The sequence below is a fragment of the Sesamum indicum genome, linkage group LG4 (genome assembly GCF_000512975.1).
Source record: "Sesamum indicum cultivar Zhongzhi No. 13 linkage group LG4, S_indicum_v1.0, whole genome shotgun sequence".
Taxonomy (NCBI): Eukaryota; Viridiplantae; Streptophyta; class Magnoliopsida; order Lamiales; family Pedaliaceae; genus Sesamum; species Sesamum indicum.
Window position 1 is genome coordinate 8,563,778 of NC_026148.1, and position 26,596 is coordinate 8,590,373.

The window sequence follows — 26,596 nt, forward strand, 5'->3', positions numbered from 1 at the left end:
ATTTCTGTTAAATATTACATTGCATGAATACATGTATACAGATGAAAAATAATTGATGTGAGTAGTGAAGTAGTGATCCCCTCTGAGCTCTGTTTGGTTGTAAGCTGCAGGAACAAGCAGTGGTGAAGGAGGAAGTGAAAGCAGAAGAGGATCATCAGGAGAAGAAAGAAGAGAAAGCAGAAGAAAATAAGGCAGAAGAGGAGAAGAAAGAAGAAGCAAAGCCACCATCTCCTTTTGTGTTGTTTGTAGACTTACATTGTGTTGGATGTGCTAAGAAGATTGAGAGGTCTATTCTCAAGATCAGAGGTATACACATACATATATATATAAACACCCCTCCCTCCCTCTCTCTCTTTTAATTTCTTTCTTGATCATGCATGCATGTGATGAAATCATGATCATGATCAAAGTATGTATACATATGCAGGAGTGGAGGGAGTGACAATGGACATGGTGAAGAATGAGGTGACGATAAAAGGAGTTGTGGAGCCACAGGCAGTATGCAGTAGGATCATGAACAAAACCAAGAGGATAGCCAAAGTTTTATCTCCATTGCCGGAAGCTGAAGGTGCACCCATGCCCCAAGTTGTTGCCTCACAGGTACTACGTACTACTGCTCTTACTATGGACTAGAGAGCCATTATGTTCATATTGAATATATAATATATAGCTAATTAATATATATGCAGACTAGAATCTTTTCTTTATTTAATTTTAGACTATGTGACTGCAGGTTAGCGGATTAACTACTATAGAACTTAATGTGAACATGCACTGCGAGGCCTGTGCTGCCCAGCTCAAAAACAAGATACTCAAAATGAAAGGTGTTCGACTCTTCACTTTTCATCTCTAACATTTTCAGCTGTTCAACTCTGAAATTTTAGGATTCAAACATTTTTTTATTAATATAAAAATAAATACTAATCAACTTTTGGACTGCTCAACCTGTAATATTATATATCATTATTTAATACTGATATATATACATTTCCTTCACGGGTACGTATAACGGCAGGAGTTAGAACTGTAGACACTGAACTAAGCTCCAGCAAAGTCACGGTGACGGGGACCATGCACGCCGACCGCCTCGTCGACTACGTCTACCGACGGACCAAAAAGCAGGCCAAAGTGGTGCCCCAGCCCGAGCCCGAAAAGCCGCCGGAAGAGACCCCGAAGCCCGAAGAGAAAAAAGAAGAAGAAAAAGCAGCTGGTGCTGGGGATGAAGAAAAGAAAGAGGAAGGCGAGAAAAAGGAGGCGCCGGCGGAAGAGGAAAAGAAAGAGGGAGGGGGGGCGGAGGAGCAAGGCGGAGAGGCGACAGTGGAGGAGGAGGTGAAGAATGGTGGGGAGGAGCAGGGGATGCACAAGATGATGTATCATTATCAGCCGGTTTACGTGATTGAAAGAATCCCGGCTCCGCAGCTTTTCTCGGACGAAAATCCTAATGCATGCACCCTCATGTAATCATTATTATTATTATTATTATTATTATTATTAAGCCCAAAACAAGAGAGGCCCAGCACCTTTTTATTGTGCTCATATATATATATATATATATATATTGCTGATCTTGTGAATTATATATCGGGATTTGATTAATGTTATTATATATAATATGATCCATCATTCTGTAGGTAATATCTTGTATTTTTTTAACTATAATAAGATAGTACTGCAGAATATTTTTCTTAATCTATCTAAAATATCTAATTAATATGAAACACTAATCATTTTATGCAACACCATTGGCACGTCTATATATAAATTGTTACGCAACAAATTCGTTGGTGGGAACTTAAATCTTTATTCAATTTTAGTACTATCTAAAAGTTAATATTTATAATTTTATATATTTATGGTCATACCAAATAAAAAAGCACACGTACCGCCTCATATATATATATATAACATAGTTATAATGTATATAATAGGGGATACATGATCAACCCACATTATTCATAAATTTGAAAACATAATTTAAAGGAGAGAGTAGAAAAAGTAATATGATGAATTTCATTTGGTATATAGCAAGAAGAACATCTATATACAATAAAAGAAATAAATGAAGAAAAAGGGAGTGGCGGGCGGCCTTGATTTTGATCATGGGAGGACACCCTAATGTTATCCACTTCCCCTTCCTTGTACACTCATCACTCAACACCTACCCTCCTACTTGTCAACAATCCTAACATTTTTCCATCACTAATTAGGCCTCCAATATTTTCTGTTTATTTATTACCTTAATATTCATTTCCTAATTTAACCAAATAATTTGGTACATTTAAATCATATATATATATATATATTTTATTTGTTGGAGGCCGCCTCATAATGAAGACTTGTATTATAATATATATCATGATTTTCACAAAAAAAAAAAAAAGAATATCTTAATCATTAGAAAAATATACTTATTTGTTAAAAAAAAATAATTTAGATTTTATTATAATAATTTAAAAGAAAAAGGCAAAAGCGAAATTAGGTTTGATGGTAGATGGGAGTCACATGGCAGAGTATGAATTTTGGAGATTGAGATTGAGATTCCCCGCCCGGATCCACATATCCATATCCCACCCAACGTGGTAGGCCCCTTCCCTACTTTTTTCAGCGTTTCATCATCAGATCCCACTCATTCTTCTCAGTTTCAGAATTGAATATGAATACATAGAGCAATAGCAGCAGGCAGCATTGCAGTTTGTTTGCCAATCAACTCATTCCTCTTCAAATTAACACAAATTTTATTTTGTTTGAGTCATTGATTTTGTCGCATGCGGATTTAATATATGATGCATGTGGATTGATCCCATCATATTTCAGGTGATTTGTGTTATAGCATTTCAAGATTATTATTAATTAATTTAAGAATTTAATTAAGGAGTAGCTAGGAATACTTCAATTAATACATGGCCGTCCAAACAAGAAGATTCTTGCATGCACTACAGAGTAGAGACATCATCATATTCATCACTATTATGCATGCATTCTACTTAATTCCAATACATTTTTAATTATGAATTAGTAAGAGATAATCACTATAACTTATCACTAATTTGTGGATCAATATAGTGGTTTTTTATAACATAGTAATAATATATAAGTATTTATATATATATAGAGACGTTAGTAATTTTAGTTGAGAATAATTAATTGATTAGAGCATGCATATTTGAGTTAATTAGAGGGTTGAGGGATGCATGGGAAATCACCATATCAAATAAATATGCATTATTGCTAAACTGTCAATTGTTTTGTTCTTATGTAATCAATACATCAATATAATTTTAAATAAATTATAATAATTTGAATATTCGTACATTCAATAAAATTCGAATTCATTTTATATGACCTTAATTAAGACATGATTGATTGTCAAACCCTTAACTTGTTAGCTAAGAAAAACCGGGGAGCACATCACATGCATGCATGGACATTAGTGGATGGATACAAAGTGTAGGTCAGAAATTCTTTTGGATTGAGTAACGACGTCAGGCGAAGCATCTTTACACTTGTCGTCTGACTCACCACCCTACACTTTTTTTCTCAATTCAAACAACTTTCCAAAGGAACCTGATACATATGTGGCTAGTGTAGTAAAATGTTTTAATTAAATAACTAACTTTTAAAGGGTGGAAAAAGGTAATTAAAGTGGGCGTAAATCTATGTTTTTAGAGTGGATCTGCATGTGTTGATGTCTGGTTTTGGGGAATTAGATAAAGTGATGGTGATCGGGGTTGTGGTTGTGGTTGTGGTCTATATATATAGAGATTTGTAAGAGGAAGGTAGGTATAGGACAAATTGCATCAAAGAGACATTCAATCATAAAAATTTTAAGGAAATGGCAGGAGAGCTGCAAATAGTTCCAGCAGGGAAGAATGTGGAAGCACAGTTTGTGGAAATGATGGTGCCTTTGTATTCTTATGGTTGTGAGAACAAAGTCAAGAAGGCTTTAGCCAATCTCAAAGGTACCCACCTACCTACTTATATTGTTACTGAATGCATGCATGTAATTGATTTTACGTACGTACATACAGGTATATACTCAGTGAATGTTGATTTCCATCAACAAAAGGTGACGGTGTGGGGAATATGCGACAAACACGACCTACTCTGTGTTGTGAAGAAGAAGAGAAAAGGGGCTCGTTTTTGGAACTCAGAGGACAACGCCGAATTACTACTTCAACACTCGCATTCCGCGCCATCATCGCCACAACCTTCTTCATCACTTGCGAAGACCTCTAACCGTTACTTAAAGACTCAATTTTTGAACCTAAGTTTGTCCATCATCAAGACCAGATCCTTGAACTGGAAAGCTCTCAAGAAGGCCTTCACCAGATCAAACTCTTTTTGACACATGCTCATCCATGAATTTGTTTCAGTCCAAAACCCCAACATCTACTTTCTCTACCACATCCAACCTTGTAATATATAAACATTATTGCTCACATTTTCCATCATCAAACCTCCTCTCTATGTTACTTGTAATAAATTGTTGAGCTCAATTATATATACATCTCTAAAACTAACATCATGAAAACCTTTATAAGGTTCTATATATCGTCACTATTTCTTTTGAGCAATCGTGTACCACATTTTTCTCATGTATAAAAGTAAGATGATTGGATTTATGGTCGGGCAAAATACGACTCGGCCTTCACATTAATTATGACTAATCATGTGGTATGATGTCGTCTCTACGTATATATAATAAATAATTCTTCATATTTTCAAATATATTATGAATAAGATTAAATATATAAACCAACATACTATATTTCTCAAAATAAAATAAAACCAACTTAAAAATATTAACTACACATAAAAAAATATTACAAATCGTCATTCATAAAAAAAAATATAATTTTTTTTTTATTAGGATAGATTAGATGTGTGAAAAGTGTAGGGTCATAGAAATAAATATTGCGGTGAAGCCTAACTTTATCTACTATATATGGAGACAAAATATGTGAGTTCATACGGTGTCCAAAAAGTTTTTTAAGTCCCAAGTGAAGATTCGTAGTTGAACAGCTTTTAAACGAGGAAATTGTCGGCACCAAATTTTTCAAAAATTTAAACAATCATCCTTTTCTTTTTCCCAACCTAACACCAAATTTACTATCTACTAAATTTTAAGTAAAACAAGGATATGAATTTATGTTCTGAATGAGAGCATAATGAATTAATTAATTAGTAACCAAGTAAAGAAAAAAATAAAGGCAATTTATGTTGTAAATTAGTATTTGGTAGCTCCAAGTCCACAAATTTAGGCCAACACGCAAATGAAATGGGAAAACGTGACTTACCCAGAAAACAAAGTCAGCTATTACGTACACGTAATCAGACGGACCATAAGATTATAACCATATTATTTTTAATTATTTGACAAAGTTACATTGAATTGTCCTGTCAGTAAAAAGATACGAGACTCCCTCAATTCTTGTTCTTTTTTTTTTTTTTTTAAAAGTCAAATTAATTAAATAAAGTTTATAATGAACCAATATTGTTGCATAAATTGTGGATTCAAACTTTAAACTCGTCAAATTACAGTAAAGTAATAATTTCCTTCCCAATCCCAACCCCAACCCCCCACCATCCTATATATACAAACCCTCTTTCTTCCCTGCATCATAACTGCAAAGCTTTGTATGTATCTTAGAGAGAGAAAGAGAGAGAGAGAGATGTTCAAAGTTGGAAAAATGGTGGAATTGATGGAAGAGTACAGTTTGATAATGGCGAGAATGAGAGAGCAGCTGCATTTTCTGCCAAGGCGTCTGGATTTTGACTTCACCCTTCATTCTGCCGATTCTTCGTCTTCTTCTTCTTCTTCTTTCTTCATGTATTTTTAGATACATATACATGATCATACTTATACTATTATTTTGGGTTCCTGAATTTCACTATCTGCTGGCTGCAAAATTAAGTTCAATTTCTTGTTTTTTTTTTGTTTCATTTATGAGGAAATTGAAATCAGAGTAGTGATGAAGTTTTCAATTTCTTGTACGCAAAAGCTTTCTCAACTTGCTGTTACTTAATCCAATCACATCCTATTATAAATGTTTAATTTTGTTTTTCCTTGTAAACTCTTACCATCATTTCGGAATGACGATGATGATTGGAGTTGCAGCCATCCCAATCAAATAATTACCAACTAACTGCTAATAGATAATGTTTTCTAAGTATAAACTCCAACAAATTTGGCGTCCCTATTTGTTGGGGCATCAATCTTCTATCTATATATTATGACTAATTAATCAAATCATGCGCAGAATTACAAGATCATGTACTAATTAATTAAAACACATTTTCATTTATCCAGAAATTAAGTAAGGATGAATAATAATTTATCCTACTGTTAAAAAATAGAGACGGATTCAATTGAAGAACAAAAAAATATATAAAGTGGTGGTATCAAAACTGATAAAATTGTGGATTAATGATTGTGATTTAATGGAGATGGGGAGACCATAATCGCATTTCTTGTTGTTTGAATTGTTGGTATAGTAAACGTCCATTTTTGGTTTGTTAATAGCAATGATTTGATGTATGGAATGCAAGTCGTGGTTGTGTATTTTGTTTGTGTAGTTTTAATTAAGGACCACTCATGTGAGTGATTTGAGGCTACAATCATATTTAAAGGGAATAGCCCATCCCATGTTACTACTTATCATTATGATGACCCACCAAAGAATGCTGCCATGTCTCTCTATCTATTGTCTCTTGTGCGTGTCTGTGTGTGTGTGTGTGAGAGAGAGATATGATGAGATGTATTTGTGGCCCAACTACACTTACTTCTTCTTACTCTATTTATATAAAATAATTAATAATTGAAAAATCTTTAAGTTGTAGATGCATGAATCTATCAACAATGAATTGTGTGCTGAATACCTAATATATATAATCCCAAATTGCTACCATTTTCACCTTTAATAAATTACTACAACAAATTCAATCTTCATCACTCATTTTTAAATGCTGTATGTAATAAATGAACCCAATATATTATTAATTAAAGGCTTCTTTTATGTCTTTAAATTCACATTTTTATTTCAATTGCCCCATCATTTTATGATACTTTTTGAATTAGGTACCTTATGCTATATAATTAAAATTTAGACATGTATAAAACGTGCCGCAATATTTACAAGAAAACTCTTGGAGTCCATCTTCTTGCCCTTTGGAGGGAATTGGGAAAGAAAAACATGCTGCTAGGGGGCTTTTGGTGAATTTTCTTTTCTTGAGGCCCGAAAAAGTAATTATGGAAAACTAGAAGGGCATCCAGTAAATCAACATCAATAGCATAAGCCAAAACCAGGAAGCGACGCTGTATTGCACAAAACTTGGCTTTGAAGGAGAAGAGTCACAGAGGGAGACAAACCCACCCCTTGTCTCTTCCCTTTGCTTTCTCAGGTATGATTTATCCCCTTATCAATTTCTCTTTTCTTACTGTTTTTCGTCTTGATCTTGTTGTGATTATCACGGAGTATCCACTGATTTTCAAGAATTAGGCCCAAGAATTATGTTGTACTTGTCTGATCAATGTTTTTCCACGTTTCTTGTTGTACCTTTTTTGAAAGTGATGAGGCCTCTGTTCATATCTCACACAAGTCTTTTGGGGTTTGATTGATCAGTCCAATTTTGATCTTGAGCAAGAATGGCGGGTTTGGGCTCTATTGGTTGTGGAGCAGGAGGAAATTCATCATCGTCATCTTCAAATTTGTCAGCTTTAGCCCCGCCGTTTACTGTTGATAGACTAAACACTCAACCCAACTCAAACCCTCTTTTACATTATCCTGACCCGCCTTACTCGGTTGAGTCCTTCAGCCACGCGTGGCAATATGCACGCCCTTCAGCCCCTGGACCTGAACTGGTTGTGGATTCCACTGGAATTGCTAGCGTGCCCTTGTCTGACGAATATCGATTTTCAGCATCCCCGACTAGCACCCATTGGTCTGCTATTAGTCCTGGTACTAGAACCCCAGTCAGTGCATTTGCTTATGGTGGTGAAGTCAAGCCGTATTATTCTTCGCCATATGCTCCTTCTTTGGTTGGAGAAGATAGTTTATTGGTCAAGGATGAGGGGTCTCATTACAATGCAGTGCCTACTTCTGGATTGAGTGTAACATCTCAATTTGATTATACTCAAAGTTTGTTTGATTTGGAGTATGGACATCAATGGGTAGATGGGTTGGGATTCGATGATGGGAAGCGAGCCAAAAGAGTAGAACTAGATGGAAGTTTCTCATCTGAGAAGGCAAATGTTGGTGCCTCATATAGTTACAATAATCAACTGAACCAAGGTATGCATTTCATCTTTAGTAGAAGGTGGTCCCTGTGAAGACACATGTTTGCTACTTTTTTGCAATTGCTGAAATTCGTTACTTCCGAGATCTTTTAGTTGGAGAATAATTTAGAGCCAAGTTATTGCATAATTCCCATTTCTTCCTGACATGTAGCCTTGGTATTGTTACTTAGTTTGCTTGTGGCGTGAGTACACATAATCTTGAGCTTCTAATCAAAGGTAGGTTTAAAGAAGATGAATGAGGAACTTATGCGAAGAGCACAAAGAATTCTCTCTCATCATTGATTAAGAATTATTACACGAATCCTTTTAGAGTATTTGAGGATCAGATAAACAATAAAGTTGACATTTTTGATTTGGAATTCTAGCTTTGTTTGATGGCCTCAGTTCATTGTACATTTAAGAATAGTACTTCTTCGGGAAGTACAGTAATGCTTCTTTTTTGATTGGGTTCGATAACAAATGGTGCACTCTCTGAAATCTTTAATCTGTAGGGTAATTTATGCAATGAGAAATTAAAGAACTCGGGCATTAATATACTATTGTTTTTTTGCATATGCAGAATTTGTTTCATCCTTTTCTTTTTCCTGGTCAAAGTTTGATGCGTAACTATGACCATCCTTTTTGTTTCATGTCATGTCTATCTACCTGGTTCAACGGCCATCTAGTAACTTATCTCTCTCTAGTTACTCTGTTTGTCATGGTGTGTGTATGAGCAAGCACACATCTTTTTTGCATGTGTGGATGCCTGTGGGTCTGTGTAGCTTATGTAAATTGCTTTGCTGTAATACAGGAGGATGTGTTACTGAGAATCGAAACAAATCTAAAGAAGATCCTGCTGTTTCATATAAAAAACTCAATAAGGAGTTTGACAGGGAAGTCCAGACTGGAGTCACTGGCCCCTTAAATGTTGGACATATCGAAGATAAGTCATGTCTTGAGCAAAATCTTGGCTTTTTTCCCTATGATTCAAATACTTCTCATATCCTGGCATCCAGTTCAACCTACCCAGAATCTCACCCTTCTGTCCTATCCTGGGAAGTGCAAAAAAATTTCTCAAACTATCAGAACTCATATAGTCCATATGAAAAATGTGTTGGGCCAACTCACACGCCCTTTCATGGTACTTCGTCAGTGACAAGGCCGTCCCCTGCTCTGGTCATTAGGCCACCAACTGCTACAACTAGTAACTTGGGACAAATTACTGCTTCTTGCAGACCTGCTCGAAGTGACAATGTTGGAGGTTTCCACGGTTTGGATTCGGATCAATCTAATCCCTCAAAATGGAAGGATTCTGGCCTAAAACCAAGCTCTGAGATCAAAGAAGATCCTGTTGAATCAAATCTTTCTAACTTCTCAAAGCAGCGGAATGATCTCATTTCATCAACTTCAGTGAAAGAACACTCGAGTCCATTGCATTCTAAGGATACTTCTGATTATAAGATTAAAGCAAGATGGGGATCTCAATTACAAGATATAAATGCCTGTGGTGGTTTTCCTATGGTTTGTGATAATCAAGTAGTTAACTCCACTGAGGATTCTTCAGATTTAATAGATCATCACAACCCAGCAGAGGATTCACCCTGTTGGAAAGGAGCACCATCTTCTGACTTTTCGCAATTTGATGTTGAAGCTGGCAACTCTAAACATGTCAAGAAAAATTTGGATGAATATTATAGATTTAATCATGAAGAGCATCAAAATCTCCACTCAGTAACTGATTGTAATAGAGTTTTTCCTGAAAAAACTGGCGGAGGCAACAAGACTAATCAAACTGGATGTGCAAGAAATGGTGGAGTACTTACGTCGGAGAGGAGTCTTGATGCTATCTGTTCAAGTAAAGACCAGAGTTTATTGGGTGGGGCAGAAAGCAGAATTTGGAGTTCAGCTTTGCCAAGCAGTAGGGGAGTTGAGAGAAGTGATGACCCCAATATGCTGACAAAACAGTCTTGTTTAGTAAGCAACTTGAATAGTGGTTTGGAGATGAAAGTTTCTGACACCAAGCATTTAATTGGTGAAGCGGGTGCTGGCTTGACCCTAAATGATGTCTCTGAAGGTGGTGCTGTTGCAGTTCATGCGGCAGAGAAGGTTCTAGCTTCACCTGCTTCGCAAGAAGATGCCAATGAGCGGATCAAACTACCAGATCCAAAATTGAATGTGCCGACAATGATTAAGGCAATACATAATCTTTCAGAGTTGCTTCTGTTTCAGCTTTCAAACAATGCATGCTCCTTGGAAGAAGAAAATACAGAGACTCTCAAGCATGTAATGAGTAACCTTGACTCATGTGTGAGTAAATCAAACGTCCAGGCAACTAATAAGTCAGAAACAAGCCATCCTGTGGGAGACAAATCTGAGAAACTTGGCCAGTCTTCTAATATGGTAAGACTTGCCTCGTTTATGGACTTAGCCATGCAAGAAATGAGTCCCAGTGCATTTTTGTGAACTCTTGCCATATCTTGTCTCTTGCTTTCTCAACCTTCTTCAGTTACTCCAGATTTCGGCCAACATCTGAAGTAGTTCTGCATCCACAATATAGAGTTCATGTTTTAGATCTTTCCATATCTTATATAGAGTAAATAGACTATCTCTTAGTAAATAATGTTGGTAGATAATATGTCATTTCCTCAGGATAAAATTTCAGGAAGCCCTCATACGAGAAATGAAGCTGCAAACACTACTGTCAAGCTTGATTATCAATATATGCATGAAGAGGAGAGAAACTACAGTTTTTTTGGTAAGAAAGATGAGAAATCACAAATTTTATCACCGTTGAGGGATGACATAAACATAACAAGGGATGATGATATGGCCAAGGTATGCTGCTTATTGCTAGTATTGGCAGTGTCTTTAGCTGCCAGTATTTCTTCAAATGGAAGAGTGTGAAAATTAGACTGTTCATTTGGGGATAAAAGTCTCCCATTCATTTTGTCTGTGGTTATTCTTGCAGGCTATAAAGAAGGTTCTTGAGGAGAATTTCCACTTCAATGAAGAAATGCATTCACAAGCACTTCTCTTTAAGAGTTTGTGGCTCGAGGCAGAAGCTAAACTGTGTTCCATTAGTTATAAAGCCCGCTTTGACAGAATGAAGATTCAAATGGAAGAAACTAAACTCCAGGCACCACAAGGTTAGATTTGAATCGTGGTAGAATGAATTGTTGGTTACTTAGCTATCTAATCCTTGATTTCTGAATGATCTCAGGAAATGAATTTGTTGCAGAAATGATGTCTAAAGTTTGTGTTTCAGCTGATCCAATGACACCTTCCAAGCTGGCCCCCAAGGCTCATTATGTCAAAATTCCGCAACCAACCTTATATAACTTCTACATGTCTGGCATGAGTGGGCATGCTGATGATGTTGATGCTTCCGTCATGGCCAGATTCAATATCTTGAAATCTCGAGAGGACAACCTGAAACCAATAAATAAGGGAGAGGACCAGCATCCTGAGATGGTTGATGATGAGCATGCAGGTTCTGTCATGGCCAGATTCAATGTCCTGAAATCTCGCGAGAACAACTCAAAACCAATAAATATGGAAGAGGAACAGCATCCAGATATGGTTGATTCTGAGCCTGCAGGTTCTATCATGGCTAGATTCAATATCTTGGAATCTCGGGAGGACAACCCAAATCCAATAAACATGGAAGAGAAACGGCGCCCTGAGATGGTTGATTGTGACCATACAGGTTCTGTCATGGCCAGGTTCAATATCCTGAAATCACGAGAGAACAACTCAAATTTGACTAGAATGGAAGAGGAGCAACGACCTCAGATAGTTGAAGGTGAGAAGTACCTTGGTCCATATGGCTGTGGTCAATCTGAAGATGAAACTTTAAATGTGGCTCAGAAATCTCATTTCCTGCATCAAACTGGTGGTGTAAGTGAAGGCAAATTTGGTTCATGTGTAGATGGTGCTGGATGTGAATCTCCAACCAAATTTCATCTCTCTGTCATGGGTGATCCAATAATCCAGTCATTCAAGAACAGCAGGATGATAGATCAAAGTAGCTCGGGATGGCGTGATAGTTCCTCTTCAGACTGGGAACATGTGCTGAAAGATGATTTTTCATGGAAGAACATGTAGATTTCGTACTGGGGCTGGACCTGCTGATAAGAGGCATTTTAGATCATCTCCTTTGTGAATATTGCTTCCTCGTCATACTTTCAGACCATGTAATGGATTTTGATTGCATGGAAAAACTTATCGAACATCGATTGGAGCCTAGAGGTGAAACTCTAATTTGGGTAAAAATAACCAGATCTAATGGCTTTAGTAAACTGTCGACTCGTGTATATATTGTAAAAATGGATATTTTGCTTATACTTGCGTGTATGAAGTGATATTTCTGGGATTCTGAAGGCCTGATGGATTGTTGCTTGTTTTGTGCTTATTTTTTCATCTTGATTGGCATGACGAATATATTAGAGTTTATACATGTTGAGCTGAAGCTCAATTTCATCTCAAGCCGAGGCACCTGGTTTCAGGAGCTTGAATTTCTGTTCCAAACTCAACCACCACTTGAATTCCTGAGCAAGCAGAACAAACCAACCAAATTCCTGGTGTATGCAGAAACATTTTTCAATCTTGTTCTCAATTACACCCATCCCAACATCTACAGCTCCTCATGAACGTTCCAATGAATAAGTGATCCCTTCTTTACTACTGTATTCCTTTACAAAGTGAAAAGTGAGAAATGAATAGTCTTTCCACAAATCACTCTTGATTCTGTTATCATTAATGTCAAAAGGACGAGCTAGATCAACTAATAAAGTAAAGGGAAGAACTAATAAAATCAGCAGGGTGATGCTATACCAGTACCGAGAATCAGCGTTCCGGTCCCAACCCAGTAATAAAGATAAAGATCAGTCCCACTTGCTTCCTCGTAAATAAGCATAAGTTCAATCATATTTCATAAAAATATTATGTGATTATCAACTCTAACCACTATTTTTGGATTTTCATGCACCTAAGTCAATATAAAGGGATTTCCTCAAATAAGTTCTTGCTAATTTGATGCCTAGTACATATAATATTCACCGCAATTATGCCTGTGGCACGCTTCAAACTTAATCCAGTTGTCCTTTCTTCTTCAGATTTCACTTCTTATACTCTAGTTAGCAAGTTAAAAGGACATCTACAGCATATTGCCAGTCATTTAGCACTAAGTTTGATAGAAAAATGAGTTGACGCACCAGAGTTTTTGTCTATATATAGCTTTTTGTAATGGAAGAACACATCAACAAGACAACCCAAGGAAAGCAAAAATGAGTTATAAACAACTTAAGGCTTTCATTTTGTTGCTTGTCTGTCTTTACATTGTTGAGTCAGAAGCTCAGCTTCAGGTGGGGTTCTACCAAAGTTCGTGTGGCTTGGCTGAGTTGATCGTGAAACAAGAAGTTAGAATTGGATTCATCAAAGACAAAGGAGTGGCTGCTGGCCTTGTTAGACTGCATTTCCATGACTGTTTTGTCAGGGTAAGAAATTACACTTACAAACATCACAAACACCTTCATACCAACTTAAGATCATAGTTCAAGAAAGACAGTAAATATAATCAGAAAATAAACTCAGAAATTATGTATTTAGTGCTTGACTAAAACAAACCTGTTTGGTGCATGCTTTGTGTAGGGGTGTGATGGCTCAGTGCTGATAGACTCCACTCCATCAAACACGGCGGAGAAGGATGCTCCACCCAATAATCCGAGCCTTCGAGGGTTTGAAGTCATTGACAATGCAAAGTCCAGGCTTGAAGCCATTTGTAAAGGCGTAGTTTCTTGTGCAGATATACTGGCTTTTGCAGCTAGGGATAGTATTGAGATCGTAAGGACATGCTAGATATCTATTTGGCTATTCATAATTCAGTGCACAGTTAATCATTGTTTAATTTCGCGCTTGTTTTGCAGACTGGAGGACTTGGATATGATGTCCCTGCTGGGAGGAGAGATGGTAGAGTTTCCGTAGCTTCTGAGGCATTGTCAAACCTGCCACCTCCTACATTCGATGTGAATCAACTCACAAAAATGTTTGCAACCAAGGGTTTAACACAAGAAGAAATGGTTACACTTTCTGGTAATTTAAAGGCTCTCACTTAATCACGACAATATTCTTGTCTGTCATGTCCGCTTTTATATTAATTTGAAGTGTGTAAACTTGTACGGATATCTCGTATTGGGGCCTGTTTTGTGACATGGCACCATAGTCAGTTCATGTTATTATAGTGTATGACTTGAAGTGTCCATAGATATCGGGATCTTTTGGTTACCTTGTGTTAATGATTTTCTTTTGGGATCATTACATAAATAATTCTTGAATAAATATGTATGTGCAGGAGCACACACTCTGGGCCGATCTCATTGCACATCCTTCATTAACAGACTCTACAATTTCAACTCAAATTCAAGCCAGGACCCAACTTTAGACACCACGTATGCTGCCCAATTAAGGCAAAAGTGCCCACAGAACTCAAATGCAAACCTGGTGGTGCCCATGGACCCTTCCAGCCCAGCGTTCACTGACGTCGGGTACTACAAAGGTGTGCTCGCGAATAGAGGCCTGCTTACCTCGGATCAAACCCTGTTGACAAGCCCACAAACACAATTCCAAGTGGTTCAAAATGTGCAGAATCCATTCCTTTGGAGAAACAAATTCGCTGCAGCAATGGTGAAAATGGGAAAGATTGGTGTGTTAACTGGTAATGCTGGTGAGGTTCGAGCAAATTGCAGAGTGATCAACAGCTGAAAGCTCGTGCAATTGAGGTCTGAGGAATCTGGAAGGATGGATGTTTGACTTCTACATTATTTCCATGCAAGGATGAAGTTGTAATCCTTTCTCAAGAACTTCAATGTTTTTACTTCATCATGATGTCTAAAGTCAATCTGCTCCTCAGTTTTACACCAAAACCGTAGAGCTTATGGATACTGTAGTAAATTCAGGTGCCCGCCTGCATAAGGTTTGGATACTATTTCCTAAGAAGCATAGACATCAGGCCAGAGAATCTTGATTTTCGTCATTAAATAAGATTCAATTAAAACAGCAAGAGAAGGCACAATTTGGGTACACAACAGTGTCCATGAAATAAATTGTACCAATGATTCCAAAAATTATCACAAAAAATGCAACCTCAAAAGCTAGGCTAATTATAATTGGTTTAGGTTGTCAACTCCATGATGGCACTAACAATGTCACCATTGTGAGTCTTCAGAGCCTTGACAGCCTTGGTCCTGGAAACTCCTGCTTGTGTCATGACCAAATCAATGTCACGAGGCTCAACATCAGTCTCATCAACCTCCTCTTCTTCTTCATCAGCTGGTGCAGATACACCTGTGGTGGCTGCTTCTGGCTTCGACATCACAGAGCCCATGTCGGGCATCCTGAATTGTTGGGCGGCCTGAGTCTGCAGCTGAGAACTCAAATCTTCAATCTTGGCCTCTCCAAAAATGACATAGGTCTCCGAATTTGGGCTCTTGAAGACATCCGGTTTTGAGATGAAAAACAATATCTGCAAACAGCAAGGCTTGGTTAAACTATCATCACAAAAATAAACAGCATAGTGAATACAAGAATTGAAAAGAGGATTACGTTTTTGGTTCTCTTAATTGTGACCCTACTAACACCGGTAACAGGCTTCATCCCGAGTTTCAACATGGCCTTACGACTCTTCTTCTCACTTCTGCTTTGCTTGGAACTATCATTAGCACCTGTTCAATCAAAATAACATCATCCCATCGACTACAGCAGTTACTACACTTAATTAGGACCCACAAAAGGTAAAAACCTAATGCAAGAAAATCAATAACATAATATCAGAATATAAATGGTTAAAGGAAACACCAAATTATAGAACATAGGAAGAATAAATATTAAGTACAAGGTAAAATATAAGTGAAGTTGCTACAATGAAAGTGATGGAAACTAGCTTCAGAATGTTAAGGCTAACAGGGCTCCTTAACAACATACAGGAAAGGAAGTTCCATGAATTAATTGGATTGCAATGAAATAAGGTATTATTGCTAAGTCGTATGTGGCAAATTGATGGGCATAGAGCACTCCAATGAATATCTGATGTTACAAACGAAACTTGAATTCTACAAAATACTTGGGATTTCAGATATTAGATGAAAGACTAAAGATGTTTCAGAACAGAACCTTTTTCTCATTAATTCAAGCTTCCACTTACAAGATTGAAAATTTTAAAAACTACCATTTTCCCTCATACAGTAAATAGCGAGACAAACAGTAAACGAACGAGAACTACCAGCTAGAAATATATAAATATGAAAGAAAAAAAAGCAAAACAAAACAATGTTCACAGAACAGAGAGGGAGAAGAGAGAGGGGGAGAGAGAGACCTGGGGTGCCATCATCCTTATCATCATCTTCATCATCAGAATCATCAGCAGCATCATCATCATGCTCCTCATCTTCCTTCACGTCCTCCACCACTGGCTCATCCTTAGTCCAAAAAGCATTAAAGAACAAGAAATGGTTTGAGCACAAAAACAATTACAAATACATATCAAATGGAAGGGCATTTCTCGGAGACTTTGAAGGGCACCTCAAGCTTCTTCTGGGCTTCAGTTTCTTCAACGACGGGACCTGGCATGGCGGCTTCTGGTCGAGTATTGGGGAGCTGTGACTGTGAGAGTTGCGGATAGAGCGAGTTTGTTACGTGGAAGAGATAACGAATGCATGAGTTTTTATTTCTAGGGTTCGTGCTTTAGGCTCCAGCCCAACTCTTCTGGGCTTCTTCAGCTTTAACCGTCTGGCCCATGCAAACTTAAAACGACCTCGTCTCCTTCTCGGTAATTACAATCACTTTTATTTAAATTTGACATAATTATAAATAACTTCTTATTACTTGAGAAATTATAAAAATACTCTTCTAATTTTAACTCTCGTGTAAAAACAAACTCATTCTGTTAGGTTTTCATTCAATTTTTATGGTAAATTAACCAAAATGTCCTTTTGAATTATATATATTATAATTTTTAAAATGTTTTTATAAACTAATATTCCCTATAGATTATTTTCTTTGCCCAAAAATCTCAAAATTTTTATATTTTTTTATTTTTTAAATAAACAACAAGGATAAAATAGTAATGTTCACTTCACCATTTAAAGACTGCATAATTATTTTTCATTTGATGATAGTATTTTTCATTTGAGGGGAGTACCCGTAATTATGCTAAACCACAAGAGAGATAGTTGTTATTTTGCCTTAATATTTTTTTGGTATAGATTAGAACAAATTCCACTAAAGTTTTATCTTCATTACAAATTATTTCTCATTTTTTTAAAAATTACAAACATCGCTCTAGGATTAACGTTCACCTAACAAATTTCCTACAATGGTCTATCAGGATGTGGTATTTGTAATTATTTTAAATGATAAAGAATATTTATAATTATGAGAAAATTTTTTTAAAAAAAACCATTGTCTTATTTTTCTATTCTTTTGCACTCTAATCTATATGATTTTATGATTTCCGAACCACAATGATTGAAGTGCCTACAAATTATTTTTTCGTGGGAGTAGAATTTGAGAACTCTCCAAGAATTTAAACTTCAAAGAGTTGGAATTTGGTTCAAATTGGAGGAGATCAGTGGAGTTTCTTTTTTCTTTTTTTTTTTCATGACTATATCAAACTTTTTAATTAGGGTTCCATTATTTGAGTTGGGCTTTTATTTTAAAAAAAGAGAAAAATTTATAATGCAAACAGTTCAAACATACAATTGTTTCTCCAATCATGTAAACAATAGGGTAGTGTTGGAGAAATAGAATAATAGTCTTACATTGTCGTCCAGAAAACCTGTTTTTATTCGAACATGGAAATTTTCCTCAAATGATGATTATGTATCAGATATTCAAAATCAAAAGGATACATATCTCAGATTAAGCTGATTCATAATCAACTTAAAACAAGAAACATAGTGCTCAACTTAAACAGTATTTCCATTTTCAATTTCACTCCACTTCCTATAATATACTTCGCATTAAACTATACAAAATGTTAACCGATGCATGAGCAGGATGCTATCAAACGTAAATGCACCTTTTTCTCCATTCTCATGACCTAGCAACCGTCCTGGCATATCTATACACTAGTTCAGATGCCTATGAGTTCTTGATACCTATCTTACAGTCCATTATCATCAGTTACATTATATAGTCTTGACATCTCGTCTCCTCAGCTTCTTTTCTTGGTTCCAAGATTCATTGTTGAATGCATGGCAGTGATTAGCCCACTTTGAACAAGGAGCAGATGAATCGCAAACGTAGCAGTAGCACTGCATATAATGAAAGCAAGCAAGTATTCAACAAAAACTCAGAACCATAATCTGTGTAACAACCATCACTAAACCAATCACTCAAGAAACAAAGAACAAGAAAAGTGATACCAGTTTGCAGTGACTGTCATGAGGTGTCTTCTCAAATGGATATTTCGCACATGTGTGCCTCGGATGCGGATAATCTCTGCATGCCACCTATTCAATCGTCCCAAGATGGAAATGAAGAAAAGTCAGTCAGTCAGTTGTATCAGCTCTAAGAGAAGCAATAAATGAACTGGACTAATTCAGTTCCATCAGTTCTATACAAGTGCTAGAAATACTGCTCAATGTGGGAACAGCTATCTTCATATATATGTAAACTACATATTTTCACTTCTATATCTGTATATCCAGCTCCACAATGAGGGAAATTTAAGCTCTAGCAATAGTTCCAAAAACTTGCAAGTGTCGCTTCTGATACTTCAATTGCCAAACTATATAGGAAAGGGCGAATGCCTCTTAAGTAATAAGTGCAAAATATTAAATAACTCCTCCATTTATAAAATAAATGCATAGATGAAGCGTCTTTTGTTGGCCCCTGAAAATATGAATTGATTCTGTATTCATAACTCAAACAGCATTGCACAGTTGAAAGGTTTGAATTTAATGCTGAAAAGAAGCCTGCCATTCTTTACATTCTGAAGCAAAGAAACACCAATTTCACGAAATTGAAAAGGAAACAAACCCCTTTTACAAATTTTCAAACTTTATAACATAAATGATCGCCCATTTTAGCAAATGAGCATAAAAAACCCACTGAGAATTAAAAAACTTAAACGCATTAAGAAGAACTGAGGAATCACCTGCCCTTTCTCAGCAACTACACGCACGTCAGCCTCAGCATTACCGCAATCCTTTGGAAAAGATAACTTCAGCACTTCCAGATCATCGTAGGGATCAAATTCAAGAATAAAGCAATCTTCCTGCTCCTCAAATTTCTTGATGTCATCCCTATTTTTAAGACAGAAAATGGGCCTCAAAGGAGTGCCCTTTTTATCAGGGGAAGAGCAAGAATCACCTATTTCAATCACTTGTCTTTTCTTTTCGGCCATTGTAGAAATCTTCTCAACACGGGGCTTCTTAACAACGGAATGACTACCCATATTGGTTTAAGGAGGGATCATTTATTGACAAAACCCTAGAAGACGAGTGGTTCTGACTTTCTGCTCGAAACACAGAAAATTTTGAGCTAGAGATTTTCAAATTTGGAAACTGTGAGGCAACCGGGGGAGAAGAGAAAGAGACGTTATGCACACCCATGTGGGCCGGGCCATGTACTCGCAGTTTTGTACTCATTTGGGCCTAATGGGCCCATTCATCTAAGAAGCTCTTCAAGATGGGCTGGACCATAGTAATGCCCAGCCCATGTTCTCCAGTATTATACGTCAGGTAAAACATTTTAGTATTTATTTCCTTCCTTCAGTTGTAATTTGCAACACCCTAGGGGTATGGGGCGGTGCGGCGACGTTGTCATCCTGACGATAATTTCCGAAATTAGGTCACCAAATAATAGAAATCCCCCACCTTAGATGAGATTACGACATCTTGATATGATGGATAAACAAGAATCTCCTATGCGTGGCTGGTTTCTTAATTTGCCATCTCATCTATAAATATAATTAAAATAAATTTTTCGTAAAACGATAATAATTGGTGTACAATTCAAACAAAACCACCAATGCAATATTATACAGATTAATTAGCTTCATCAAATGTGATTTCAATATTTTTTAAAAAAAAGTCCTGTTTTCTTGACATTTTTGATACATTAATTAGGATAAAAAAAGAAAAAAACTACAACAATGAAAGTAACGATATATTAAGAATATCTTTACTCGAGACTCATGCATATATATTAAGAATAATTATACTGTTATTTTTTGAATTTTGGTATACGTAATTACATATGAATTGTACGTGATTTGAAAAATTTCAATAAAAATATATGTTTATGAGCACCCAACAACCACATACATCAAATAACAGTACTTAGTATTTAATTATCATAAAGACTGAAATATATTAAAGAAAAAAGGAAAAAGAAGGGATTAGGTGAGGAATAAGGATCATCACACCTGCACTCCATTTTACTTCATAGCATTTAATCACTTGTAATTCGGTGTGTTCAATTCTTGTGTTATGATGTGAGAATAGACCATTAATTGAAGCAATGCCTGCAATTCTTGTACTTAATTTAGTTATTACTACTTAAATTAGATATTACGTTTAATCTATTCTCATCATTATTAAAGGAAATCATCCTGTGTGGAGATCTACCAACTCACCTTATTATACATGGATGGACCCTACAAACATTGGGTATTATTGTAATAGTTAGGAATAAATGTATTTATGGTTTTGTAACATCTTTTCATTATTTAATTTTTTAGTGTAGTATTTGAGTCGTATGTTTTTTTAATTTTGCTATTCAATTTTTTTGTTGGCTGAAGTTTACCTCCGCTAGCGAGATTGGTGGAATTTAATAAAAAAAAAATTAAAAAGATGCAGGACTTTACTACACTAGATTGTTAAAGAACAAAAGTACCGGCATAAATGGATTAATAGAAATAAAAGCCTCAATTTTAAAATGTCACGTGAGAGACACATGCAATGTTTTCTGTTGGAAAAGAGAACTCTGGCAAAAAAAAAATTAAATCCGTAAAAATTAAAAAAAATACAGGACCAAAATACTATAATAGAAAGTTAAAGAATGAAAATATAAAATGACCTAAAATACTGACAGAAAATGCATTGAATAGCCTAATAATTAATCAATATATATATATATACGTGTGTGTACATTTTCCTAATTTACATGCTTTTATATAATATTGTTTTTTTATTCTTTTTGCTCAAAAGATAAATAGACTTTTAACATGGTCTTGATGTATATGGAATATTGATCATGACTATTCAAAAAGAAAAGATTTAGCTTAATCAAGTTCAGACACATCACTTGTTCTTTACGATGATAGAAAAATAAAAGGATTTTATATAGTAGTAGTTTTGTCTTGTGTTCATACTCCGATTTTCCTTCCTTCATCATCCAAATATATATATATATATATACATTTGTTGAATTTTACGTGGCTTTAATTAGAACATGTAATTGACCTCTAAAAACTATGTTCACCAATTGGAACAAGCTTCAATATTCAACATGTTCACTAATTAATATACTCAAACACATATTTTTTCAACAATTAAGGTATGACATTTTTTTATAAATAGAGAATTAAATTATTAATGACAAGTGAGTGGAGCATGCGAGAGTTTATTTGTATTTGATTAATGGATATTTATCATAATTTCAGAATATATAATATATAGTGTTTCTCGATCTAAAGCATGCTTGCCAAGCTTGTAGCTGAAAGTGGTTTTTGTGTCATACCCATCTAAAGGAAGGGAATGTGCAACTCTTGTATTCTATACAAGTATATGTAATTCTATACAAGTATATGTAGATCGATAGTGTCATCATTATTGCTTGACTAGTTGGGGATCTGTTGCTACCTCACCCCCACCCCCACCCAGAAGGGTTGGTGAGCCCCAAAGCGCCATTTATACCCACTCCTCCTCCACTTCTCCACCACACCAAACCAAAAACAAACACAAACCTTCACATTATTTCATTCTGAATTTCAATATGGGCTCAACAACCCAAATTCCTGAAACTTCAACAATCGATTCTTCAGAAGAAGAGTCGTGTTTGTTCGCCATGCAGCTGGCTAGTTTTTCCGTGCTGCCTATGGTTCTCAAATCCGCCATAGAACTCGACCTGCTCGAGCTCATCAAGAAAGCTGGCCCCGGCGCCTTTGTTTCGCCTGCGGAACTCGCCGCCCAGCTCCCCACCTCCAACCCTGAGGCCCATGTCATGCTCGACAGAATCCTCCGCCTTCTCGCAAGCTACTCCGTTGTAAATTGCAGCCTGAAAAAGCTGCCCGACGGCGGTGTTGAACGGCTGTATGGTTTGGCGCCGGTTTGCAAGTTCCTGACGAAGAACGATGACGGAGTTTCTATGGCTCCTTTGTTGCTCATGAACCAGGATAAGATCCTCATGGAGAGCTGGTAATTAAGTTAATTTCTTCTTACAATTAATTACTTATTACTACAATAATAATTATTATTTGAGAAATTTAAAATATTTTGCAGTTCAATATTTATCGTGGACTAATGAGAAATGTTGAAAAAAAGTATTTCTTTCTTTTTTCTTTTTTTTTTTTTGAGTAGATTTTTTTTGCCTAGATTAGAAGAAGTTGTGAATAAAGTATAAAAGTCATTTATTATAAATTGAGAAGGGTGATGCTTATCTGATCTAATTAGAGTCAATTATCTTTACCTACTACGCACCAACCCCACCTCTTTCGTATGCTTGCCACTGATAAATAACATCTTATCAGTTAAGGTGAAAACAATGGACTTTATGCTCAAGTGGTGGGTACCACGGTTGGTGACCAGAAACTTCCAATCACAATCATATATCGCTACCTACAATCTCAGTTTCTTTTAATATAATTCAATAAATGCTATTCAAACTACTAAACTGAAATTCCATCCAGAATTAATTTCCCTAATACAAGAAACCTGCAACATTTTAATGTGCGATATTATATACATAGATATTATTAATATGTTCAAATTTTTATTTCTATAAATACAGGTACCACCTTAAAGATGCTGTTCTTGATGGAGGAATTCCGTTCAACAAGGCATATGGTATGACTGCATTCGATTACCATGGGACGGACCCAAGATTCAACAAAGTGTTCAACCAAGGAATGTCTAACCATTCCACCATTATCATGAAGAAGATTCTTGAAACATACAATGGGTTTCAAGGTTTGAAAACAGTGGTGGATGTTGGTGGAGGAACAGGGGCCACGCTTAGTATGATCGTCTCCAAGTATCCTTCAATTAAGGGCATTAATTTTGATTTGTCCCATGTTATTGAAGATGCTCCATCTTATCCAGGTCTTTAATTAATTCTATTTTTCCTAACTCTAATTGAATTTTTTATAATAAAGCATCCAGTATGCATTAATTCTAACCTAAGTCGGAAAAAAAAATGTTATGCAGGAGTGGAGCATGTCGGTGGCGACATGTTTGTGAGCGTGCCTAAAGGAGATGCCATTTTCATGAAGGTGATTAAATTCGAGAAAATGTATAATTTTGATGATGATTAAATTTCACAATTAGTTTAATATTTGAAAATGTTGTTGCAGTGGATATGTCATGATTGGAGTGATGAACACTGCCTGAAATTCTTGAAGAACTGCTACGAAGCACTTCCAGAGAATGGAAAGGTAATATTGGTTGAGTGCATTCTGCCAGAGGCACCCGACACAGGGCTGGCCACTAAGAATGTGGTCCATATAGATGTGATAATGTTGGCCCACAACCCGGGTGGCAAGGAACGGACAGAAAAGGAATTTCAGACCCTGGCTCAAGGGGCTGGATTTAAAGGGTTCGACAAAGTTTGCTGTGCTCACAATTCTTGGATCATGGAATTGCGTAAATGAATCTCAAACCCCCACATAATTTCTTGATTCTTGAGTGTGTTCGTGGGTTCCTCCTCTATTAGAGAGAGAGAGAGAGAGAAGAAACTGGGATTAATATTGTCTTCTTGTATAAATAAGTTTGTTTCCCACTTGTTACTTAATAAAGGTTTTTTCCGTTTGATTTAATGGAGAGTATGACATAACATTTTGATATTAAAAAAAAGCTAAATGTGCACCCTGCCGATCCAGCATCCGACTAACACATTGGTTTCTTATTTTAAATTAATGTCGTATATAAAATATATATTTTTTAAAATATTTAGATGATATAGCTTTATCAATATGATTACATATATTTATATTGAATGAATATATACAATTTTGTGAAATAAAATCTAGATTTAACAATAAAAAAACTACTCCGTCACACATCTGAAAACGCAACATGTAGTAGAACTAGTCACTATGTTTGTTTTCATTTTCAGTTATTTTCGAGACAAGTCAAAACATACTTAATGTTTGCCATCATTTAGAAACATCTTATTTAGGTATTTTAAACCGTTTTAGCATAAATACATATATATACATAAATATATATAAAAAAGACATGATTTGACAATAATTTGACAATGACTAGTAATTTTTGTCTCCCAAAACACAACATTAAACATACAATACTTATTTTAAATTATTTTCAAAAATAAATCCAAACATACGTATTATCTCTAATTAACACACACTTATTTATCTTTGTTTTTCTCTCTCTATCTCCATAAAACGCAATAAAACACCCAAAAAACGAATCTATATATTATGATGATGTTCCAAGTGCGACGTGATTACCATTACATTATAAAAACAGGATTACAACGTCCATTATAATTGACACTTTTTCACATAATAAATTGGAGCATTAATATTGGCTAATACATATTTCATCCCTAATCCTTGCAATCTTGTTGTGTGGATCTTAAGGATTTATTCACAAATCCTGATAAGAGTTTTATTAACATGAAATCGTAATTGAATGCAATTTACCTTCATGTGATATCGCGAATGAGCAAATTATCTTCTATAAAAAAAAATAACAATTTACCTCACTATGTTTTTCAAAATGAAGCAATTTACCTTCTCAGAAAAATACAGGAGGTAAATTGCTTCATTTTAAAAAATATAAAAAGATAAATTACTATTATTTTTTTACAGGAGATAATTTGTTTAATTGCAATATCACAAAGGGGCTTGATCGCATTTTTGCCCTTAATTATTCTCCTAAACATTGATTCGCCAACTCAGAGATGAACAATATCTTAGAGAGAGCTCAACCCTCTTTCAGTATTCTTGAAAAGTTCCAAACAGTGTCCTTGGTCTAGGTTTCTGCTCCAAAACTTGTCGTAATACTCTGCGTACGTGTAGTCCCTATAAATGGCCTGTGATTCATCTCCAATGAGTTCCTTTGGAGCTTTTATTACAGCAGTGTCGGACGGGCACAAGAAGGAAGCTACTGAAACTCTTGGATGGTGAGTGTTCACTACCGCTCGATGCCAACTGCTTTTGTACTTTGTGTTGCTCAGTGCCTACATATGATAAACACATAATCAGTGAATTACAATTATTATGTAATTAGGATAAGTACCTAGAACAAAGCTTACCTGCAATTGATCACCAAGATTAACGACAAATGCATTAGGGATGGGTTTAACGGCCAACCATTTGTCATCCTTGAGCAATTGAAGGCCCGCCACTTTGGTGTCCTGGAGGAGAATTGTAAGGGTATTGGGGTCAGTGTGGGCTGGAAGGCCGTATGTGAGTTCGGGCTCAGGGCAGGGCGGGTAGTAATTAATGGCCATATGCTGGCCCTGTTCGCCTAAAGTCTTGTTGATGTAGTCTTTGTGCAGCCCCAAACTCTCTGATATAAGTTCTTGCAATCTCAGCCCAAGTTGTCGGATTTCCACGCAATAGTTGCCCACGATTTCCCTTACGTACGATGCAGAGATGAGATTAATTTAAAATAAATATAAGAGAAGTAGAATCTTGAAATATTCTAATCTTTTGATGCTAAGTCCCTTTCACTATTAAAGCAAGCCCTTTTTGTTGAAGAGCTAAGAACCTTATCAATTTAAAAGAAGATAAAATATTTTAGGACCTCATCTTTCATAAATCCGACAAAACTTCGTTGGGCAACAAAGTCGTTTTGTAATTATCTCCAACGACTCTCTACTTTCGGTAGTGCAAAGATGTACTCCTTCATTTTTTAACCTTTTTTAAATTTAATTTTGCTCCAATAACTATATAGTTTTATATCAAATATTAAATAAATAAATATATTTTTTTCAACAGAAAATAAATAAATATGTTATATATTCTTAAACTATAACATTAAGAAAAACTATAAATATTGTAATTTGACATGAGGAATTTTTTAAAATAAAAAATTATTGTAAAGAAAATCAAAGACAAAATTAAGAGTGTTG

The 26,596-nt window shown here is 35.8% G+C and overlaps 8 protein-coding genes across 12 annotated transcripts in view; 5 read left to right on the plus strand and 3 right to left on the minus strand.

Annotated features, from left to right (window-relative positions):
- The window catches only part of LOC105160344 (heavy metal-associated isoprenylated plant protein 9), a 1,781-nt gene extending 275 nt beyond the window's left edge, over positions 1-1,506 (plus strand). The window contains exons 2-5 of one of the 2 annotated variants that reach the window (XM_020693154.1): positions 111-306; positions 428-600; positions 734-824; positions 1,016-1,506. In XM_020693154.1, the coding sequence (XP_020548813.1) occupies positions 445-600; positions 734-824; positions 1,016-1,461 (693 nt within the window). In that variant the 5' untranslated portion in view covers positions 111-306; positions 428-444 and the 3' untranslated portion in view covers positions 1,462-1,506. Of the gene's footprint in view, positions 1-29; positions 307-427; positions 601-733; positions 825-1,015 lie in introns of those variants that run through there. The other variant, XM_020693153.1, reaches the window with a different exon arrangement.
- Positions 3,691-4,501, plus strand: LOC105160265 (heavy metal-associated isoprenylated plant protein 28). Its single transcript, XM_011077575.2, has 2 exons — positions 3,691-3,959; positions 4,029-4,501. Exons 1-2 carry the CDS (start codon positions 3,833-3,835, stop codon positions 4,343-4,345), a joined length of 444 nt encoding a protein of 147 aa, XP_011075877.1. The 5' UTR covers positions 3,691-3,832; the 3' UTR covers positions 4,346-4,501.
- On the plus strand, positions 7,215-12,686 carry LOC105160266. 4 transcript variants are annotated; one of them, XM_011077578.2, is made up of 6 exons: positions 7,215-7,401; positions 7,623-8,291; positions 9,087-10,675; positions 10,925-11,110; positions 11,244-11,421; positions 11,514-12,686. In XM_011077578.2, the coding sequence occupies exons 2-6, from the start codon at positions 7,646-7,648 to the stop codon at positions 12,377-12,379; spliced, it is 3,465 nt and encodes a 1,154-aa protein (XP_011075880.1). In that variant the 5' UTR covers positions 7,215-7,401; positions 7,623-7,645; the 3' UTR covers positions 12,380-12,686. The 4 variants fall into 4 exon arrangements, with proteins under 4 accessions (XP_011075880.1, XP_011075879.1, XP_011075882.1 ...); XM_011077577.2 differs by having other exon boundaries at positions 7,222-7,401; positions 7,569-8,291; positions 11,496-12,686; XM_011077580.2 differs by having other exon boundaries at positions 7,222-7,401; positions 11,541-12,686.
- Positions 13,493-15,184, plus strand: LOC105160267 (peroxidase 5-like). The gene is made up of 4 exons (XM_011077581.2): positions 13,493-13,770; positions 13,925-14,116; positions 14,200-14,365; positions 14,625-15,184. The coding sequence occupies exons 1-4, from the start codon at positions 13,561-13,563 to the stop codon at positions 15,032-15,034; spliced, it is 978 nt and encodes a 325-aa protein (XP_011075883.1). The 5' UTR covers positions 13,493-13,560; the 3' UTR covers positions 15,035-15,184.
- Positions 15,297-17,002, minus strand: LOC105160268 (nascent polypeptide-associated complex subunit alpha-like protein 2). The gene is made up of 4 exons (XM_011077582.2): positions 16,850-17,002; positions 16,644-16,746; positions 15,875-15,993; positions 15,297-15,794 (listed from the first exon to the last, which is right to left on the minus strand). The coding sequence occupies exons 1-4, from the start codon at positions 16,895-16,897 to the stop codon at positions 15,444-15,446; spliced, it is 621 nt and encodes a 206-aa protein (XP_011075884.1). The 5' UTR covers positions 16,898-17,002; the 3' UTR covers positions 15,297-15,443.
- LOC105160269 lies at positions 18,104-19,852 on the minus strand. The gene is made up of 3 exons (XM_011077583.2): positions 19,428-19,852; positions 18,694-18,780; positions 18,104-18,582 (listed from the first exon to the last, which is right to left on the minus strand). Exons 1-3 carry the CDS (start codon positions 19,725-19,727, stop codon positions 18,457-18,459), a joined length of 513 nt encoding a protein of 170 aa, XP_011075885.1. The 5' UTR covers positions 19,728-19,852; the 3' UTR covers positions 18,104-18,456.
- Positions 22,105-24,308, plus strand: LOC105160270 (caffeic acid 3-O-methyltransferase 2). Its single transcript, XM_011077584.2, has 4 exons — positions 22,105-22,692; positions 23,285-23,595; positions 23,701-23,765; positions 23,847-24,308. Exons 1-4 carry the CDS (start codon positions 22,271-22,273, stop codon positions 24,141-24,143), a joined length of 1,095 nt encoding a protein of 364 aa, XP_011075886.2. The 5' UTR covers positions 22,105-22,270; the 3' UTR covers positions 24,144-24,308.
- The window catches only part of LOC105160271 (protein DOWNY MILDEW RESISTANCE 6), a 3,625-nt gene continuing 1,968 nt past the window's right edge, over positions 24,940-26,596 (minus strand). The window contains exons 3-4 of the mRNA XM_011077585.2: positions 25,775-26,099; positions 24,940-25,699 (exon numbers count right to left, since the gene is read on the minus strand). Coding sequence (XP_011075887.1) covers positions 25,433-25,699; positions 25,775-26,099 — 592 coding nt within the window. The 3' untranslated portion in view covers positions 24,940-25,432. The remainder of the gene's footprint in view (positions 25,700-25,774; positions 26,100-26,596) is intronic.

Excerpts from the sequence above, each read along its gene's own strand:
- LOC105160265 (XM_011077575.2), top strand. The coding sequence starts at position 3,833 with ATGGCAGGAGAGCTGCAAATAGTTCCAGCAGGGAAGAATGTGGAAGCA. Across the intron at positions 3,960-4,028 it reads GGCTTTAGCCAATCTCAAAG|GTATATACTCAGTGAATGTT; the intron begins GTACCCACCTAC and ends ACGTACATACAG.
- LOC105160267 (XM_011077581.2), top strand. The coding sequence starts at position 13,561 with ATGAGTTATAAACAACTTAAGGCTTTCATTTTGTTGCTTGTCTGTCTT. Across the intron at positions 13,771-13,924 it reads TCCATGACTGTTTTGTCAGG|GGGTGTGATGGCTCAGTGCT; the intron begins GTAAGAAATTAC and ends TGCTTTGTGTAG. Across the intron at positions 14,117-14,199 it reads CTAGGGATAGTATTGAGATC|ACTGGAGGACTTGGATATGA; the intron begins GTAAGGACATGC and ends CTTGTTTTGCAG.
- LOC105160270 (XM_011077584.2), top strand. The coding sequence starts at position 22,271 with ATGGGCTCAACAACCCAAATTCCTGAAACTTCAACAATCGATTCTTCA. Across the intron at positions 22,693-23,284 it reads AAGATCCTCATGGAGAGCTG|GTACCACCTTAAAGATGCTG; the intron begins GTAATTAAGTTA and ends CTATAAATACAG. Across the intron at positions 23,766-23,846 it reads GAGATGCCATTTTCATGAAG|TGGATATGTCATGATTGGAG; the intron begins GTGATTAAATTC and ends ATGTTGTTGCAG.
- LOC105160266 (XM_011077577.2), top strand. The coding sequence starts at position 7,646 with ATGGCGGGTTTGGGCTCTATTGGTTGTGGAGCAGGAGGAAATTCATCA. Across the intron at positions 10,676-10,924 it reads TTGGCCAGTCTTCTAATATG|GATAAAATTTCAGGAAGCCC; the intron begins GTAAGACTTGCC and ends TCATTTCCTCAG. Across the intron at positions 11,111-11,243 it reads GGGATGATGATATGGCCAAG|GCTATAAAGAAGGTTCTTGA; the intron begins GTATGCTGCTTA and ends TTATTCTTGCAG.
- LOC105160269 (XM_011077583.2), bottom strand. The coding sequence starts at position 19,727 with ATGGGTAGTCATTCCGTTGTTAAGAAGCCCCGTGTTGAGAAGATTTCT. Across the intron at positions 18,781-19,427 it reads TAGTTGCTGAGAAAGGGCAG|GTGGCATGCAGAGATTATCC; the intron begins GTGATTCCTCAG and ends ACGATTGAATAG. Across the intron at positions 18,583-18,693 it reads ATGACAGTCACTGCAAACTG|TGCTACTGCTACGTTTGCGA; the intron begins GTATCACTTTTC and ends CATTATATGCAG.
- LOC105160268 (XM_011077582.2), bottom strand. The coding sequence starts at position 16,897 with ATGCCAGGTCCCGTCGTTGAAGAAACTGAAGCCCAGAAGAAGCTTGAG. Across the intron at positions 16,747-16,849 it reads AAGCCCAGAAGAAGCTTGAG|GATGAGCCAGTGGTGGAGGA; the intron begins GTGCCCTTCAAA and ends TTTTGGACTAAG. Across the intron at positions 15,795-15,874 it reads CAATTAAGAGAACCAAAAAC|ATATTGTTTTTCATCTCAAA; the intron begins GTAATCCTCTTT and ends TGCTGTTTGCAG.